The 19,766-nt window shown below is 34.1% G+C and overlaps 2 protein-coding genes across 14 annotated transcripts in view; one reads left to right on the top strand and one right to left on the bottom strand.

Annotated features, from left to right (window-relative positions):
• Positions 1-2,327: 2,327 nt before the first annotated feature.
• On the bottom strand, positions 2,328-17,757 carry LOC101886891 (ADP-ribosyl cyclase/cyclic ADP-ribose hydrolase 1). 11 transcript variants are annotated; one of them, XM_087309199.1, is made up of 9 exons: positions 17,286-17,757; positions 12,398-12,484; positions 12,158-12,278; positions 9,634-9,760; positions 7,582-7,720; positions 7,348-7,430; positions 5,861-5,934; positions 3,310-3,402; positions 2,328-3,063 (listed from the first exon to the last, which is right to left on the bottom strand). In XM_087309199.1, the coding sequence occupies exons 2-9, from the start codon at positions 12,402-12,404 to the stop codon at positions 2,967-2,969; spliced, it is 741 nt and encodes a 246-aa protein (XP_087165325.1). In that variant the 5' UTR covers positions 12,405-12,484; positions 17,286-17,757; the 3' UTR covers positions 2,328-2,966. The 11 variants fall into 11 exon arrangements, with proteins under 11 accessions (XP_087165325.1, XP_087165321.1, XP_087165322.1 ...); XM_087309195.1 differs by having other exon boundaries at positions 12,359-12,484; positions 17,514-17,638; XM_087309196.1 differs by having other exon boundaries at positions 12,359-12,484; positions 17,286-17,565.
• Positions 16,522-19,766, top strand: part of mppe1 (metallophosphoesterase 1) — a 22,586-nt gene continuing 19,341 nt past the window's right edge. The window contains exons 1-3 of one of the 3 annotated variants that reach the window (XM_087308630.1): positions 16,522-16,562; positions 16,780-16,874; positions 18,761-18,869. In XM_087308630.1, the coding sequence (XP_087164756.1) occupies positions 18,771-18,869 (99 nt within the window). In that variant the 5' untranslated portion in view covers positions 16,522-16,562; positions 16,780-16,874; positions 18,761-18,770. 3 annotated transcript variants of the gene reach the window in all.

The raw sequence follows: 19,766 nt of genomic DNA, 5'->3' as shown, positions 1-19,766 counted from the left end.
GTACAAAGACTTTCAAGTGATTGTAGGTGAAACTCCATCACTGAGCAAGTCTAACTGCACGTTGCTTGCATATTCTGGCCACAAGATGGAGCAAAAAGATACCATCAAACACCTGCCAGTTTAAAGACAAAGAAGCAGAGATTGAGTTTAAGGTATAGAGAGAAGGACTTACCTGCCATTCTGGGGAAATCTGCATGCATGGATTTACAACCTGTTCAGAGAATCTACAATGCAGTCTTTGACGATGTGTTTAATGGTTTAGGGTGTAAACCAGGTGTGCATCACATCCAGATTGATCCAAGTGTGGCTCCTGTGATCCATCCTCCCAGAAAAGTGCCAATAGCATTAAAAGAAAAAATAAAGTCAGAACTAATGAGAATGGAAATTCTTGGGAGTCATTGAGAAACAGACAGAACCCACAGAATGGGTAAATAGTATGGTGACTGCTGTAAAGCCCAACAAAATTTGCATCTGATATGACCCAAAGGACTTGAATAAAGCCATAGAAGAGAGCATTTTCCACTCAAGACAACTGAAGAAGTAGTGAGCGAGATGCCAAAAATAAATAAATAAATATCTCAGTACTAGATGCAAACCATGGGTTTTGGCAAATACAAATAGATAAAGAAAGTTTAAAGCTTTGCACGTTCAATACACCTTCTGGAAGATTCCGTTTCAAGAGGTTACCTTTTGGACTATCTTCAGCTCCAGAAGTCTTCCAGAAGTGCATTGTTTAAAGACTTCAGGATCTGGATGTAGTGGTGAATGTCATGGATGATATACTCGTGTGGGGAGAAAATGTGAAACAACATGATGTGAGAATGCGAAGTCTTCTTGAAACAGTGAGTATTAATCTGAAACTGATTCAGGAAAAGTACTAATTCAGATGGAGGAAGTAACGTACAATGGTCATGTACTAACTGGAGAAGGTTTGAAGCCAGACCAGGAGAAGATTAAAACCATTGTGAAAATTCCCAAGCCACAAGACAAATCTTCTTTATTGAGGTTTCTTGGAATGGTTCGATACCTCGAAACATTTGTTCCGAATCTCTCTGAGACCAGTGCGCCATTGAGCAAACTTCTGGAAACTGAGATGGGTAGTGGCACCGGGATAAGTAACAGCAAGGGAGTTTTAAGAAACTAAAGGCACAGCTGAGCGACACACCAGTTCTCAAATATTATGACGTCAACAAGAAAGTGACTCTTTCTGTTGATGCTAGTTCAGAGGGTCAGGGAGCAGTCATCCTCCAAGAAGGACATCCTCTGGCATATGGTTCAAGAGCTTTAACTGACTGCCAGAAAAGGTAAGCTCAGATAGAAAAAGAGCTGTTAGCCATCGTATATAGTTGTGAAAAATTCAGCCAGTACCTATATTGAAAGACAATAAAGGTGCAGTCAGACAACAAGTCATTAGAGAAAGTCTTCAAAAAGCCTCTACAGAAAACTTGCCAGCAGAGGATGTGGTTGAAGCTCCAGCCATATGATCTACAGGTGTACAACAAACCTGGGAAGGAACTGAAAATATCAGATACACTGAGCAGAGCCTATCTAGATGAAGAGACAGAAGTGTTAGATAAAGACCTAGAGCTGCATCAGCTGACAGAATGTCTGCCTATTTCAGAAGAGAAATAAAGAGAAGTCAAGGAAGCTACTGCAGGGGACGAAGCACTACAAATACTGATGTCAGTAATCAAATCTGGATGGCCCAAACATGTCACAAAAGTACCTCCTGCAGTAAAGAAATATTGGACTTTTAAAGAAGAGTATGCTCTGCATGTCACGTGTTGCAGTGCCCTCTTTTGGACACTTGAGGGTATTAGCTTGTTTTGTAGTTTAACTTCATTTCCTATAATCCTTTGCACTTCTGATTGTATTCTGTTACTGCTGTCTCTTGTTTGTTAATTCAGCCCTGTCTTTATAAACCCTTATGTCTTGTGTTTTAGTTGCCTTAGGATTTTGTTTGCCCCTTATGTTTGGAATGTTTGTTTGGTTATCTAGTTTTTTATTGGCTTATTCTTGGATTCTTGTTTGTTTTTTTTTAGCATTTATACCCAGTTTAGTATTTACAGATTTTTGGATTCTTGATTGTTTTTGTTAGCATTCCTACCCTGTTTTTGTATTTGCTAATTTTTGGATTATTTTTGTCAGTTCTTTTGTCTGGACTCATTTCTAGATTTTTGTATCTTGCTTGAAGTTCCTTTGCAAGATTAGGAAACTCCTTTGTTTTTTTCAATAATTTGCTGCTGTTGGCGCAGCCATTTTCGTGTATGGTAACCGGTATATAATCTTAATTACACGGAGGTAAAATAACTCACGTCTCTCCTCGGTTTTCTGCTGAACCGGAATACATTTATTTGCATATGTCCAAATATGGGAAGCAGGTAACACATGACATGACAGTCTGAGGGCACATCCAATAGTAACGCTAACAGCTGCACCTGGATTTTTGTGTTTTGTGATTCTCCATCTCGTGACACTGGAGCATTTGTTTATTGAAAATTAATTTCCACAAGTTCCTGACTTTACCGCTGATCACTACACAAGTCAGATTTAGTTCAGTCAGATTTACTCGGGCCAATTTTGGAACATTATTCACTCCTGAAATAACTGGGCCCAGTTATTTCTTCTGGTTTGCTGGATTTTAATTCAGAATGAGTAAACATCACACAAAGAACTAAAAGACAGACCCATTCAAAAAATATACAGCTGAATGTGACGCATGTGAATCCAATAAAACTAATAATACCTAGGGGGGAAATGATAAGATTATTCACCTAGATGCTAAAATACTACATAAACTTTATAGTATTTGAGCCTGACTTTGGAACCTTCAGCCAGTTTAAACATAACATCAAGCCTCTGCCAACTTGCTAGTTCTTTCTCCATGATTACAATTAAACATTTTCATGTGGTTATTGCTGTTACAGCTGCTTGTCTTAACAATTCAAATACTTTGAAAAAGTAATTCAAACATTAAAGTCACTGTCTGTGCAGGTCCAGTGAAACCCTCGTTGTTTTAAAACTTCTATAAGTCCCATAATTGATCCCTGCGTGCACGATTCCCTAGACAGACAAAAAGAAGAATATCAGATGTGTGTCATATAAAAATACAACTGAATCATATTTACACAATGTACAGTGTTGTTAAACATTGCCAGATAAAATATGAAACATTTAAAAAAAGGTCTTCATTAAATTTAGACAAATTTCAAATAAAATTAATGTTGTAAAGGGGGGAAAAAAATGTTTGGTACATTAACTACTTCGTGAGTACTTTAGACTGTTAAAAAGAAATGTACTCTTTCTTACATAAAGGGTCCCTCCAGGTTGTACACGACTTTAATGTGAACATGGGTTACCATCCTTGGATTTAGATTGTCCAGTTCTACACTGCCAAACATGCTGAGGAATAAACATGTATGCAGGTAATAAACAAGTAAATCAGATGTTGTATGTTAGTACATACCCTACTTGTCGCCCAATTTTTAACCACACATTGTTTGAGGTAAAATCCAAACAATGTTCTAAATACTTCAATGTCTAGGGGTATTCCAGAAAGCAGGTTATGTGACATACTCAGATAAGTTTAAAGGGTCACAAAACACCAAGACAGATTTTTTGAACTGTTGACAGTCATGTATGTGTCCCACGCTGCTGAAAACACTATTAGGACACATATATTTCACAAAAAAAAAAGTGAAAACTGGTTGTTGTTGCATTGTTTCGAGCTAATTTGTTTTTCCGGTTTGATAACATTTTTTAAGCTGCGTCATGCCAATTAGATCCTTGCGTGTATTCCAGTGTGGAGACTGGCTGTTTGTATCTGGGAGTGCATAAATCTAATCAAGATTAGGTTATCTCAAGCTCATTCTGTAAACGTAGTCTCCTGGACGTTTCTGGAGACCGCGAAACACGTCCGGGGAGGAACGTATTTTTGCAGTTTTTGTTTTTCGCGAATCCATGAGAGGCCGTATGTGTGCACTTTTTCACATCTTAAGTGTCTCTCGCAAGTACCGTTCACACCCACGCTGTTCTCGTGAACACACCAGAGGCTGCTGTTGACTGGTTGAATGACTAAATGATTGACTGGGCGACAAGCCAATCGACTGACCCACACTCCTCCTTCCCTTAACCCAACCAATTTTAAAGATAGCCCCGCCAGCTTACTTTCGTAAACACAACCAAGGGTTTACAAAAGACGTCCAGAAAAAGAAAAGCCCTGGTCTGATTTTTACCACATTTTTGGATTTTTCACATTCTCACCCCTTTGTTCACGCGCTCATTTTATTTTTGGATTCTGTTTTTGTCTTACCTGATTTCTGTAACTGCTCTTCTTTATACATTAAAATACCTTTAATCAAATATTCACATGTCCTGTAAAAAGAATTGAGGAGGCAGTGGGATGTGAATTGATAAATTAATAAATACTACTTTCATTTTACTACAGTAAACTGTGGTGAATTGTTTTACCATAGCAACAAAAGATTCACCAGATTAATTCTGTTAACAGAGTAATTCACTATAGTATGGTTCAAAAATACAAGTATTTTCTATAAATTACTGTAGTATTGTTTCATGAGGTAGTAAAGGCCAAAATTTTAGAAAGTTAGTTTTTTCACCAGCTGTAATTATTTGTAAAAGTCTGTAATTTCTATTCTTTGGTGTAGTGCAGGGGTCACCAATCTCTGCCCAGGAGGGTCGGTGTCCCTGCAAGGTTTAGCTCCAACTTGCCTGAACACACCTGCCTGGATGTTTCAAGTATACCTAGTAAGACTTTGATTAGCTTGTTCAGGTGTGTTTGATTAGGGTTGGAGCGAAAATCTGCAGGACACCGGCCCTCCAGGAGCAAGTTTGGTGACCCCTGGTGTAGTGTATCATTAGAAAATAACATTTTACATTTTACTTTGCCATTAATTGTAATAATACAGTGTGATTTTTGTTTGCAAAAGGAGTTTTACAGCAGCCAATCCTCCACACAGAGATAAGATAATACAGAAGATTATCTCTAAGATATTTCAACAAACCTGCCTGCAAAGCCCCACTACTGGAAACTGGAAAATTAGAGATTCATGTGAAATTGCTGTAACAGTGAGGTTGCTTTCAAAAATAAATAAATACATAAAATTTTAATTGGCATCTGCGCTTATGTTAGTCTGTTTTTATTATTTCATAATCCTGGACCAGGCCGTATCCTGAGCAGCTGCTATGGCGTTCATGGAGGAGTAAAGAGCATGCGACTGATTCCTTTAAGACCCCAGTTACAGACAAGTTTTCGCATTGATCCTGAAGCCGAGAAATGATGTGAAATCATATCTCATGATAACTGTTGATAAGAAACTGCATATAAACTGTGGGTTTCGAACTTTGGAAGGGAGAGAGCTCGATCAACCATTTCTGCTTTATAAATAAACTGCTTTAACTTGAGAGCTTCGAAGACCTCACTTTTTTTTTTTTTTTTTAAACTTAAAAGATGTTTGTTGAGATCCAGCACAACTTTCCAATGCACTACCAATATAATACTAATTGCATGGTAGTATGTAATTCAAATGCAGCTTGTGTTCTGATTTAGGTTATATTTAGCAGATTCTGGAAAATATAGTAGGACTTCTAGATATTCCATGCATAAAAATGTGCATACCATGCACAGCATGGATACTACAGAAACAGTAAGTGTAATATGATAATATGGCATTTCGAACACAGCCAGAGTTTTCATTTAACATGCTTTCAGAATCAACCACATAACATATTCTGACACACAGATTTTTACAGATTTTAAACTGTGAAATTAATTTTCATTTATTAAGTCAAAACCATGCTCATGATCTACTATTATAGCATGCAAAATAAGCATACACACCTTTTTTTGTTGAAAGCATGATGAATTGATCCATTTAGCAAGACTGTAATATTTCCACATGCTGCCACGGCAAACTGTAAAGACATTTCCAAGCAAATGTTTATTTAAATTCTCATTGTATATATATATATATATATATATATATATATATATATATATATATATATATATATATATATATATATATATATATATATATATATATATATATATATATATATATATATATATACAGTTGAAGTCAGAATTATTAGCCCCTTTTGATTTTTTTCTCTTTTTTTAATATTTCCCAAATGATGTTTAACAGAGCAAGGAAATTTTCACAGTATGTCTGATAATATTTTTTCTTCTGGAAAAAGTCTTATTTGTTTTATTTTGGATAGAGTAAAAGCAGTTTTTAATTTTTTAAAATATAATTTTGGGACAAAATTATTAGCTCCTTTAAGCTAATTAATTTTTTCGTTAGTCTACAGAACAAACCATCGTTATACAATAACTTGCCTAATTACCCTAACCAGCCTAGTTCACCTTATTAACCTAGTTAAGCCTTTATATGTCACTTTAAGCTGTACAGAAGTGTATTGAAAAATATCTAGTCAAATATTATTTACTGTCATCATGACAAAGATGAAATAAATCAGTTATTAGAAATAGGTTTCTAAAACTATTATGCTTAGAAATGTGCTGAAACAATCTTCCCTAAAAAATAAACAGGGGCGCTAATAAGTCAGGGGGGCTAATAATTCTGACTTCAACTGTTTATATATATATATATATATATATATATATATATATATATATATATATATATATATATATATATATATATATATATATATATATACGTGTGTGTGTGTGTGTGTGTGTGTGTGTGTATACAATGAGCATATTCATAATAAATAAAAGCATAAATAAATAAATAATAAATAAATGCGCAAATCAAAAAAAGTCAAACTTCATTTTAGCATTTTCTTATTCCCCCAACATTCATGTAATTTATTTAATTATTTATTTAATAAATCATTTCTGTGGCTCTGCAATATATGTATTTAATTTTGTTTTGTATCTTGTAATCACTATGCACGGCTAGTACTGATTCTCTCTGGTTAACTCTTCATAGGGCTATTCATAGCTCTTCATAGTGAGTCTAAAACATGGTGGTCCTCATCTCATGCTGAATGCAGTTGGCCTATTACAACAGACTGGGTCATCAGACCAATCACCAAAGATTAGCATCATGCAAAGGAGGCGTTTGGAAAAAAAAAAATTACTGAACACTGAATTATGCACAAATAAATCCATATTATATGACAATAAAATAGTTTTTTGACCTTGCATGCATATTAGTCTGTTGCTGAAGACCCGCACCAAAACACGACCTTTTATAATGCATAATAGGGGCTCTTTAACAAGTTACATTTATGTCCCATATATAAATGATGCATGTGTATGTGTCTGTGTTTGTGCATTAAATAGACAAGACTTACATTTTGAGAAGCTTGCTTCCATAGCGAGTACACAGGATGGTTCAAACAGGCTGACCATTTTGGACATGACTGATAGTCAAAACCTTTTACGAAAACAAACAAACAAACAAACAAAAAACTGTTAGGAATAAAAAAGCAGCATTAATTGTGTTTTAGAAAAAAAGCACCATCTATTTTCTGTCTTTTATTGCAAGTGCTTTATATTTTTCTAAAACCGAAATCATTGTGTTGTACCTCTATCTTCTGCCAGCTGTCGACACCAGATCAGATCATTGAACACAAATCCCACCAGTGTGTCTTCTAATGTCCAGAAGGGCTCTGTGATTGCTGCATACCTTTCCAAGAAGCCTCTTGTCTTACTCCAGAAGAGCAGCTTTAAAATGAATCAAAATAATCAAACATAGCAAACAAGCACACATTTTTTTTTATTCACCAGTCAAAAAACAATTTGTAATCATTTAATTTGTTGCAAATAGTGTCACAATATCAAAATGTTGTTTTTGATATAAAACCTAAATTAAACATAATAATATCAATACCATATAAAAAAACAGGAAAAGTATTATTTTATTATAAAGTATTATATATTATAAAGAAATATTTTGAAATGTAGCTGCAAGCAGCAATTATCGGGGTCAGCAGCCCGGCGGCCACACGGCAACAAGCTACAAAGCAACTGGAAAATTCTATTACTTTTTGGCAGCATGGTCTGAGCCAAATTTGGTGGTAATTGGGATTAATGATCTACGGAGAGTTCCATACAACAATTTTTCAAACTAATTCAAGATGGTGGACAGGAAGTCATGTCAATTGGGGATAGGAAGTCATATCCATTAGGTCTGAAAGACCAGTCTCATGACTATAGACAAAACTATTCTAAACTCATTTGATCAAATTTGTATGGTTTCAATTGATAGGGTCTGGATCACGCACATTAAGTTTGGTTTAAATTATAGGTGGGCAAAGATTATCTTTTAATCTAGACTAATCTCACTGTAATCTTGAAATTAATCTAGATTCAAATGGCTCATTTAAATTCTGCTGAAGGCATTCAGAATATGAGTGCTACCCGAATAATTACTAAAAGTAAGCCTTTAAGAATGGGTGTTGTTAAATAAAATAAATACTTACTTGTGATAAATAAATACTGGTAATAAATACTTGTGTATAAATGTTCGTTACTAACCTTTCTATGAACATGATTTAATTATAACTGCACATCAATGATGTGCGAATTAGCCTACTGTAATGTCAGCGATTATATAAAATAAATATATAAATGCAACATATATGAACACATAAAGACCCTTATAGTCTCTGATAAGTTACCAATTACAGCAAAACAACACACAGCTTACATTTAGTCCTTATTTAGGTTCAAAAACAACACACAACATATAGCCCACAGTAACCTTTTAACTGTATCTTTAATCTTCAGCACATGTAACCTCTTGTTAGAACGTAATTCCACCATTCCAAGTTGATAATAGTCTAAAAGAAGATGATAATAGTTAAACATGTCAGTTTGTTCATGCTTTAGGTTGATAAAAAAATTATTTGCGCCTTTGTTTTTTGGGGTCTCTCCTTGTTCTCCTTGTTTTATCACTCTCATGTTTATCGGTTTCTGAAAGGATCGGATGTAAGAAGCGCTTCATAAATCACGCGCACGTTATCATCAGCTCAAGAATTTCGTCATTTCAAATACAGACGTGCACATGAGCTCTGTCGAGAAAGTGAAATCGCTCACACTTTAGATGGCATTGTAGACAACAAGGGGGCATAGGGTTGATTCTGCTCTTCTTCTTGGCTTTGTGTTCATCAAGACGAAGACAGGGATTGTTTACCATGGCTCGTTATTATATACATATACAGTGAGAGAGAGGGAGATCTGATTGCCTGTATAATGTCTTATCCACAGTAAATAAATAAATAATTATATATATATATATATATATATATATATATATATATATATATATATATATATATATATATATATATATATATATATATATACAGTCAAAAAAAAAAAAATATATATATATATATATATATTTGTATTTATTTTACTGTAAACTGCTTTAAATTGGAGGTCTAAATACAGGGGAATCACATTACCTCATCAACTATATGGATATTTCTCAAAATTTAATAGTCTAACTTTGGTATGTGATCTATTACAGCATGTGGCAGTGGGTTTGCATATAGCAAAAGTTAATGAATATGGAAAAAAAAAATTTTACTCTACTTTTGTCGACGTTGTGAAAAAAACATGCATGAAATCACCTTGTCACATGGTAAAATCTGAGGGATGGCCTGGAACATTTTTTTGTAATCTTTAACTTGAACATTGCAGGGTGATCTTCTAAACACAGCCTTTTCGAACTCCTGCCATACAGCCTCACAAGTATACCTGTTAGGATGAATATTGCAGCAACAATAAAACCAATTATTACTATTTTTCAAGGAATCAATGTAATATTAGGTAATGAAAGTGACAGTAATGTACAGTTGAAACCAGAAATTTACATACAGTCTAAACAAAGGAACATAACCATTTAAAAAAAAAAAGTCTGATGGTAAATTATACTAAATGTTTACTGTTTTAGGTCCGTTAGGATTACCTAAATGATTTACATTTGCTAAATGCCAGAATAATGAGAGAATTTTTTTTTTGAGAATTTTTTATTTCTTTTTTTTATACAGTCAAAAGTTTACATACATTTCTTTGGTAACTGAGTCAGATTTGTAGGCTGTCTTGCTCGCAAAAACTTTTTCAACTAAAATTTTGAGGATTGAGATCAGGGCTTTGTGATGGCCACTTCAAAACATTCACTCTGTTGTCCTTAAAGCACATTTGACCTAGTTTGGCAGTATGCTTAGGGTCATGGTCCGTTTGGAAGACCCATTTGTGGCCAAGTTTTAATATCCTGGCTGATGTCTTAAAATGTTGCCTCAGTATTTCTACATAATGTTTTTTCTTCACGATGCCATATGCTGTGAAGTGGATCAGTCCCTCCCGCAACAAAACAGCCTCATAACATGAAGCTGAAGCCCCCATACTTCACAGCTGGGATGGTGTTCCTAGGCTTGTAAGCTTTTCTTTTTGTCCTCCAAGTGTAACACTGGTCATTACGGCCAAACAGTTCAATCTTAGGCCCCGTTTACACTAGTGCGTTTTAGTTTTAATACAGCGTTTTAGAATGAAAACGATCCGCGTCCACACTAGCGTATCACCTAGCATTTCTGAACTTCTCCGTCCACACCAAACTGAAACGCACATCTCATGACCACACACACTCTGGCATGCGCTGCAGCATTTCTACCCAGATGAGAACTGTGCTGGTCGGACTGCTCATTAAGCATCTCCTGCTGGATCTAATCTCACTATATTTGCTAAACGTGATATTCAATTTATCTTGTTGTCTTAACGACATGTTCCCCGACTTTGGTCTTTTGAATCTATTACTTTTTCTCAGGTAACATGTTTTGGCTGAGCGCAAAGATAAGTTAATAATTAATGGAACCACGTACATTCTGTATATTGACTGATCGCTTGCCTTTATTTCCTATAATGTATAAACTTATTGTGCGTTAAACTTTCATAATGGCTATTATTGATTATTAAAACTGACATTCAGCAAAGCAACGGATACGTTTCGTATTTTCAATGAAAATGAAAGGAGGCAGTGATGTTATAGGCTCTGTTTTATTATAAACATGCATACAGTGAAGATGCAGCATGACGCCTCAGCATTTCTGCTGTCTGTTAAGTTGTTAATATCAAAATAAAAATAGGCAGTTTCTTAAATCGTGGTTTCATTTTAGTGTTGAGAAAGTTAAACAACGTATCCAGGGTGATGTGAATGAAGTTATAAAGTACACTGTTCCCTTTGAAGATTTACCCAACATGTCCTCGAGAGTCTGTTTTCATATCAAACTTGCAAAGTCCGAACTTACAAGGAGAGGATGCGAGACTGAACTGTGTGTGTAAGCTACTTAATATTGAGCATAAGCCCCAATCAGATAGACGAATGTCTGCAGCCCTGCCTCCATTTTCAGATGTCCCCATTTTCCCCCATCCACACTGAGACGGAGCAGCAGCGTTTTATAATGTAAACGGCCTCTCCAGCATTTTCGAAACGTTCTGTTTTCGGCGCTTGAGAACTCCAGCGTAGTGTGGACGGATGGCCCATCTGTAGCAAAACTTATACATTTTAAAACAAAAACGCATTAGTGTAAACGGGGCCTTAGTTCCATCAGACCACAGGACATGTTTCCAAAAATTATTCTTTTTCACAGTGTTATTTAGCAAATTGTAATCTGCCTTTTTTGTTGATTCTGGCTTGTTGATTTTCCCATGTTGTCACACAAGGAAGCAGTGTCAATACTATACTTCAATACTATTTTACAGTTGTGCCTCACATTAAGTCAAATGTTGTCAATTAGCCAATCAGAAACTTCCAAAACCTTGACATCATCATTTGAGCTTTTTCAGTAGCATAATAATCTTATTGTACGAAAACTTGACTTTCAAGAAAAGTTATTACAATTTCTCAAAAACATCTCTCGATATTCTGCTATTAAGCATAACAGAAACGAATTTGATAATCCTAAAAAAAAAAAAAAACAGTTTCAACTGTAAGTGCAGATCTGAAGTTTCTTCAGGCTAATACCACAAATATTTATGAATTTAAACTAAAGACCAAATACATAAAATAAAATAACGATCTATTGTCCAATCCTGTTCAGAGATTTTAAGTAGGTAAAAATTCACGGATATTTGTGTGCAAAATATTTTAAATCTTACTTGGGGTTGGGATTAACCAGGGTTACATATCGATGGCACCGTTCAATGGCAATCTGTTTAATATTTGGGGTGGTCCCAAATTCTGCTGTTACATCCATGAGAAAAAACAGCATAACAGATCCTAAAGAATATATACAAGTGAAGCAAAAATTAGTAAGAGATACTTGTGTGTCTAATATGCATCTTATCACAAATTCCCACCTAAAATCATCCTAAAAACAATGCCTTCTTTTCTCGCACCTAACATTCTACATTAATGTGTAATAGGAGGACAGATAGATTGCCTCATGAGTAGAACACAGCATCTGGAGGAGAGACATAAATTTCCTGATAGAGACAAAAATAAAAAATAATTAGATCAGTGTGTTCTAAAACAACCAAATTATTTGTTCCTATACACACTACTATAATTGAATCTCTGCAAAAATGTACTTTACTCATGCTTCTTCAAGTCTATGTCTTATGATGTTACAGTAAGATCATGCAGTAGAAATATAATTAGAATTGAAGTTAACACATTTATACACTATGCATCATTTATTAAGCATTAGCAAGTAGTGAGTTCATTATTTGTTATTTGAATTCATAACTCCACATTAATAGACATTAGTAGGCAGTTTATTAATACAGCTAAAACTGCTGTATTCTTGACTCACAAGCACACAATGTGCTCACTGATTGTATTTTTTATAGTTTGTTAATGACTGACTTTTCATATCTAAAATAAGTAATGCATTATTTACAAAGCAGCTATTTAAGAATAGTTGGTGTTTATTTTTAATATTATTCCGAATGTAAGTAAATGATTAATAAACTATTCTAATTAGCATTTATTTATTTTATTAGTCAGGTACAGTTGAAGTCAGAATTATTAGCCCCACTGAATTATTAGTGTTTATTTTTTTCCCATTTTCCATTTAACAGAGAGAACATTTTTTCAGCACATTTCTAAACATAATAGTTTTAATAACTCATTTATAAACTGATTTATTTGATCTTTGTCATGATGACAGTAAATAATATTTGACTAAAAAATATATTTTTTCAAGACACTTCTATACAGCTTAAAGTGACATTTAAAGGCTTAACTAGGTTAATAATATTACTAGGCAGGTTAGGGTAATTAGGCAAGTTATTGTATAAAGATGGTTTGTTCTGTAGACTATCGACAAAAAAAGCTTAAAGAGGCTAATAATTTTGTTCTTAAAATGGTGTTTAAAAAATTAATAACTGCTTTTATTCTAGATAAAATAAAACAAATAAGACTTTCTCTAGAAGAAGAAATATAATCAGACATACTGTGAAAAATTCCTTGCTCTATTAAACATCATTTGGGAAAATAAAAAAAAGGAAAAGAAAATCAAAGGGGGGCTAATAATTCTGAAGTTAACTGTATATATTAATAGCTATTTTGTTTGTTAATAAATGCTTTATTAACTCAACTTCATCCAGTTTTAATCTAAAGTGAGGACTAGTTAAGCTTTGTAAATCCTTTAAAAATGACAATTAAAGGCTCAGTATCAAATAAACAATAAATCTTTGCATTTTTGTCTAAAATATAAAGTTACTGTAAAGTTTAAACATTGCCGAATAACAGGAGAGTCAAAATACAGCATAAATAGAATAAAACAACAACAATATAATAATTTAACAATACAATATGATTTAGCTGTTTAAACTGTACAGTAGTTTTATATTTAGATAAGATTGCAAAGATTTATTTTTATTTGATACAGTTTCATTTGTGTATCTTAAAATGAATAAAGTCATTTATTTATTTTTTTCCTGTTTAGAATATAACAGCCTTGAACCATCATTTATAAGGGATTTAAGCATAGTTCTCACTTTAGATTAGGTCATAAAGTTGAGTTAATAAAGAACTTAATAACATACAAAGAAACTATGACTATATGACTGATAATTTTAAAGTTTATTAATCATTTACTTACACATTCTGGATGATCATAATAAAACATACTTAATAAAAAATACTAAACATACTTTTAGTAATGAAAATTAAATTATTCACATACAAACATTAAGCACATTTTACATGTGCTTTTAGGTCAAGAATACAGCATTTGTTGCTGTATTAAGAAACTGCTTACTAACATGTATTAATGTAGAGTTAATGCTTAACAGATAATGAATTCACTATTTGATAATGCTTAATAAATGATTCATAGTGTGTAGTTATTAACGTGATACCAACTTTGCCACAGTAGTATTCTATCCACAGTAAAATAAATTCAGTTTGCAAAACACTTACCTTATTTCAGGCTTCAAAGATTATATGAATATATCACTATATATGTGTTAATACATATTTATATTAAATATATTTCTTATAAAATGAGAGACTAAACAAGACTTGGAGATAAACCATCCACCATTTTAGTTTTGCCCATAGACTGGAAAAATCCCTGACACAAACCATTCAGTGTACTATTTCAATAACCAGGTTCTCCTGATTCCAATTATGATGTAAGCATGTTCACTGAGGGAGGAGAGAGAGAGAGTGATCATGTAGACCAGTGGTTCTCAAACTGTGGTACGTGTACCACTAGTGGTATGCGGGCTTCCTTCTAGTGGTACACGGAGGAATGAAATATGTCATGTACATGCTACATATAATTCAAAATTTATTAAAAATGATGTATATAATATGCCATATATTAAATATAGGCTATATTTCGGAGGTAATCTGCCAGGTTTTTTAACTGTGCAGAGTTGTAGCTGCTTTACTGGGCCTACTACACTACTGTATTTCAATGCTGCTCATTTTGGTGGTACTTGGAGAGACAATTTTTTTTAAGGTGGTACGTGATGAAAAAAGTTTGAGAACCACTGATGTAGACGATTGAATAAACCTTTATATGAGAAGATTGTCTCTAATCACTGCATCTCAAATATGAATCATAATGTGTTTTATCTTAAAATTAACTGTAAACAGGCAACCAGAGGTCAATAAACTAGCCAAAAACTTTTCTCAAGTACCAGTAAAATTACTCTCATTACTGGGTTGTGGCTGAAAGGGCATCCGCTGCATAAAACATATGCTGGAATAGTTGGAGGTTCATTCCGCTGTGGCGAACTGTGATAAATCAGAGACTAAGCTAAAAGAAAATGAATGAATGGATGAAAGTAAAATTACATATAATTACTCAGATAAAAGTAATAGCATTAAAAGTTACTTAAGTAAGAGAAATGAAGTAATCAGTGACTCTATAGCCCTGTCGCAATATCTAAATTGGTTGTGTGATATACTGAACTAAAATGTATTGCAATAAACAATATTATTGTCATTTAAGACCAATTTATTCAATCCATTATATAATGTCAGTAAGACATTATAATAGTACGCAGGTATTCTTTTAAAGACATTGGAATGAGGATGTGAAAATATATACCCTAAACAAAAAAATTGCAAGTTACAAAAAAAAAAAAAACATAAGTGCCAAATCTATGCCCCCTACCCACCCACCCCCACCCCCCCACCCCACATTCGAATGCTATCAGGGATTGCCTATGTCAATGAATTCATTCAATCCACAAAGAAAACACTGGGCTCTTATATTATTTTAAGATTTTAGATATAATATACATGTAATACATTAATTATATTCTGTAAACATATTATAAAAGAGGTTATAGTATGGTTTTTTGCTATATAACATTAGAAACAGAAAAGCTAAAAAAAAAGAGGATAAATTATCATGTTTTAGGGTGATGCAGTGGCGCAGTAGGTAGTGCTGTCGCCTCACAGCAAGAAGGTGGCTGGTTCGAGCCTTGGCTGGGTCAGTTTGGCATTTCTCTGTGGAGTTTGCATGTTTTCCCTGCATTCGCGTGGGTTTTCCTCCAGGTGCTTTGGTTTCCACTACAGACCAAAGACATGCGGCACAGGTGAATTGGGTAAGTTTATAGTGTATGAGTGTGAATGAGTGTGTGTGGGTGTTTCCCAAAGATGGGTTGCGACTGGAAGGGCATCCACTGCGTAAAAATGTGCTGGATAAAAAAAAAAGAGACTAAGACGAAAAGAAATTCAATGAATGAATAATGTATTATAATTTGGCTAATTAAATGTTTACATTATTATAAATGACATTTATTTATTTGTTTATTTTTACCCCTAGATTTCCTTTGATTGTATACTGTTAATTTATTTTATTTTTTACAATTTATGTTGTGAGATGTGTATGTTTGTACTAAAATTGCACATATTTCATATAAAGGAAATACATTGCATTATGCCTATGCTTGATGGTCTGCGATTCATTACTCGCTGTAGATGGCAGTGATGATCTATTTGAGACTGCGAACCGCCAGTAAAACAACAAGAAGAAGAGGCTGCTCCAAATTCAGTCATCACTAGTATTTATGTTGAACGATGTGGCTGTTTGACTAGGTAGTTGAGTACAATTCTTTTTACTCACTTCTAACATGTTTACTTGCGTTTATCGTTCTTTCGCAGTGAAGATCGTTTGCGCGTAATGACTTTAGTGTTTGGATCGAGCAGTAGATTAGCTGTGACACTGATTTTCGCTTTTGTTAGTGTATTTGTGTTTTGTGAATATGTGATTTATTATCTTGTTATTCTGCGTTGCTCATGGCCTCTCCTTGAGATTGAAGATTCGCATTCACCTTTGCGGGCTTTATTTCTCTCTGATACTCACTTATTGGGGGCCATCAGAGGACACTGGCTCGACAAACTCAGAAGGTATTAATTAATCTGGTTTTTCAGAATCTTAAAATATGATTATGGACATAGATAAACGTAACACTGTAAACGTTTACTTCTTATTTCAGACATGCTTTAAGTACATCGATGTGAACAATGTTCGTTTGTTCAAAAATAAAAGGCTTCTCTATCGAATGCATCACGTCTTATTTATTATCATCACATTTTCCCATTTAACATTGTTGGTTTCCAGAATGTTAATGCTGGGTCCCAATTCGCATATTTATACTACGCCCTAAAAGTATGTACTTTTTTTGTGAAGGAAAAGTTTATACTTTTGAGTATGCAAAATTGGGACATATTACTTCCTCTTTAACATCGTTGTGTTGCTTATGCCCCCTGTCAATCATCCACTTACCATCCACATTTCTGTGGTATTTAATTTTCTACCTTATTAGAGAAGCAGCAGCAAGTTAATTTCCCATTCATGAGTCTTTCATGCACATGCAGAGAAATCTCCTCAGGTCTTTGGATAATGCATTTAGACGTTCAGACGTCCAAACGCATCTTTATATAAGTTCAGTATTGTTGTTGCAGATGAAATATAACACAGATAATACGATTTAAATGTTTTCCAGTGGGCTAGATATTGACTAACATTAATTCAAACATCTTTACCGAAGCCTCTCTGTACTTGACGGTTGGTCTCGCGCGTCCATGTTTGTAGTCTATTTACACTTTTCAAACGCGTTTGTAGTTCTAATTGAATTCACGTCCAGCGGTTAGATTATGGACGCTTCTACACTTAAATTTCTTATCGGAAGAAATAGCAAACCATCCGGGAACCTGTCATACTCTTTTCAACATACTGGTTTGGGACATAGTAATTCTATTTTCAAATACTATTTAGGATGGATAGTATGAGGATTGGGACGCAGCATGAGTTGCTTCCCAAAACATTCTGTTGGTTATTTAGGAAGTTAGGTAAACCCATATTTTTTTTTCTTTAAGTTGTTTAAAATTATAATAAACTCCCTAAAATTATCTGGCAATGTTTTTGTTATCAAAAATAACCTAGATAATTTCCCCAAAGCATTCTTATTTGGTGTCTAAATAAATTAAATAAACTAATAATAATAAAAAAAAACATTACAATAATCAATCGTGAACTAAACAAAAACCAAAGGATTTTTAATTTGTTTTTGGAAATAGCCTCATTTTACAAATCCACTAGTCCACAGTTTTTGAATCCATTCATCCAATCTCCGAATCTGGTGAAACATGTTTAGCTTAGTTGACATAAATCATTAAATCGGATCGGACCATAAGCATCTTGCTAATATTCATTCATACATTTTTTTTTCAGCTTAGTTCCTTTATTAATCAAGAGTTGCCACCGTGGAATGAACCGCCAACTTATCCAACATGTTTCATGCAGCGGATGCTCTTCCAGCTGCAACCCATCACTAGGAAACACCCATACACTCTCATTCACACACATACACTATGGACAATTTCATACCCAAAAACCGGAGCACCGAAGATGAACCACGGGGTGAACATGTAGACTCTACACAGAAATGCTAACTGATCCAGCCAAGGCTTGAACCAGCGACCTTCATGCTAGATCATTTCCCTATTTAAAGCTTGACACTTCTGTAAGATGCCTCTGACATTCTCTTGCTTCCCTTTGCTGACCAGCTTTCTGGAGGTGCTGATTTGTATTGCCAAAAAAGTATGCATGTTGCGTAGGGCCGGCTTGAACTCCAGATGGGGGCACCATCTTAGTTGCTGGAAAAATATATAGATTTATAGTCAAAAAGGAAATGAATGAATGAATCACTTATACAGTTTAATTACAATTTTAAAATTACAATTGTAAATTCTGCACATAATTATTGTGTTATTGTTTTTTTTTTTAACAGAGAATGGCAAATGGAAAGAGCGTTTCAGACATCCATGTGGCTTCTAAACCCAGAAGTTGTCTTCATTTTAGGAGACGTATTTGATGAGGGCAAGTGGAGCACCAGTCAGGTACAGACTTACAAACTCCAAATACAAAGCTGCAGATTGTTTTAAAAAATAGAAAGTGAGAAAAAATAGTGAGATAATAGCACTTCATGAGGATTATGTAACTTTTCATTTGTTTGATGTCTCACATTGCTTTAGTTTTTTTCATTTGAATAATTAATCATTAACAAAGTATGAAAATAAAATCATTAAAGGGTCACGAAACCCCCTTTTTTAGTTCAAGTCTACCTTAGAACTTTTTCAAAAAATGCTTCATGATGGGCATGGAGTAGAGCTGCACGATTCTGGCTAAAATGAGAATCACATTTATTTATTTTTTTGCCTAAAATAAAGATCACGATTTTCTCATGATTCTGTAGATTTAAAATGAAGGTGATTATGAGGGGGCTTTTATTATTGTTATTCTCAAACATATGGTAAAACAGCAATAGGCTTTTTAATTTTGTATAGACTTGGAATGGTGGACATGAACAGACTTCAGATTTGTCCTGGGCATTAATGCTGATGATAATTCAGATGTTGAAGTATTGTGTTTGAGACATGTGCTTACAATCTGTAATTTTCCTGCTTAAAATCTGTCACTGACGTGATTTTCGTGAATACAGAAGACTGGGTTGGTATTTTTGCATTTCAGCGGGTTTTGGTCCATGGTTTTGGAGTCAGTCAGCTACATCTGGCAACACAGTGTGCCCTTTCGGTTTCATTTTCACTACTAAGAGCGGTTCTCTTCCCGTGGGCTCCCTTACGATCACTCTGTGCCACAAACTGAATGTTATTTACAACATTATTACCTGTAATAGCCTATGCAGGTTCTGTTCACTAATGTAAACTTCATTCATGATTTTGCAGTCGTAAATACATCACATGAAGACAGAAATTACACTTTTGAGGTGAATTATA

This window comes from Danio rerio, chromosome 24 (genome assembly GCF_052040795.2).
Source record: "Danio rerio strain M-AB ecotype USA chromosome 24, GRCz13ab, whole genome shotgun sequence".
Classification (NCBI taxonomy): Eukaryota; Metazoa; Chordata; class Actinopteri; order Cypriniformes; family Danionidae; genus Danio; species Danio rerio.
Note: the sequence above shows the minus strand (reverse complement) of the source record. Positions and strands in the feature narration are given on the sequence as shown.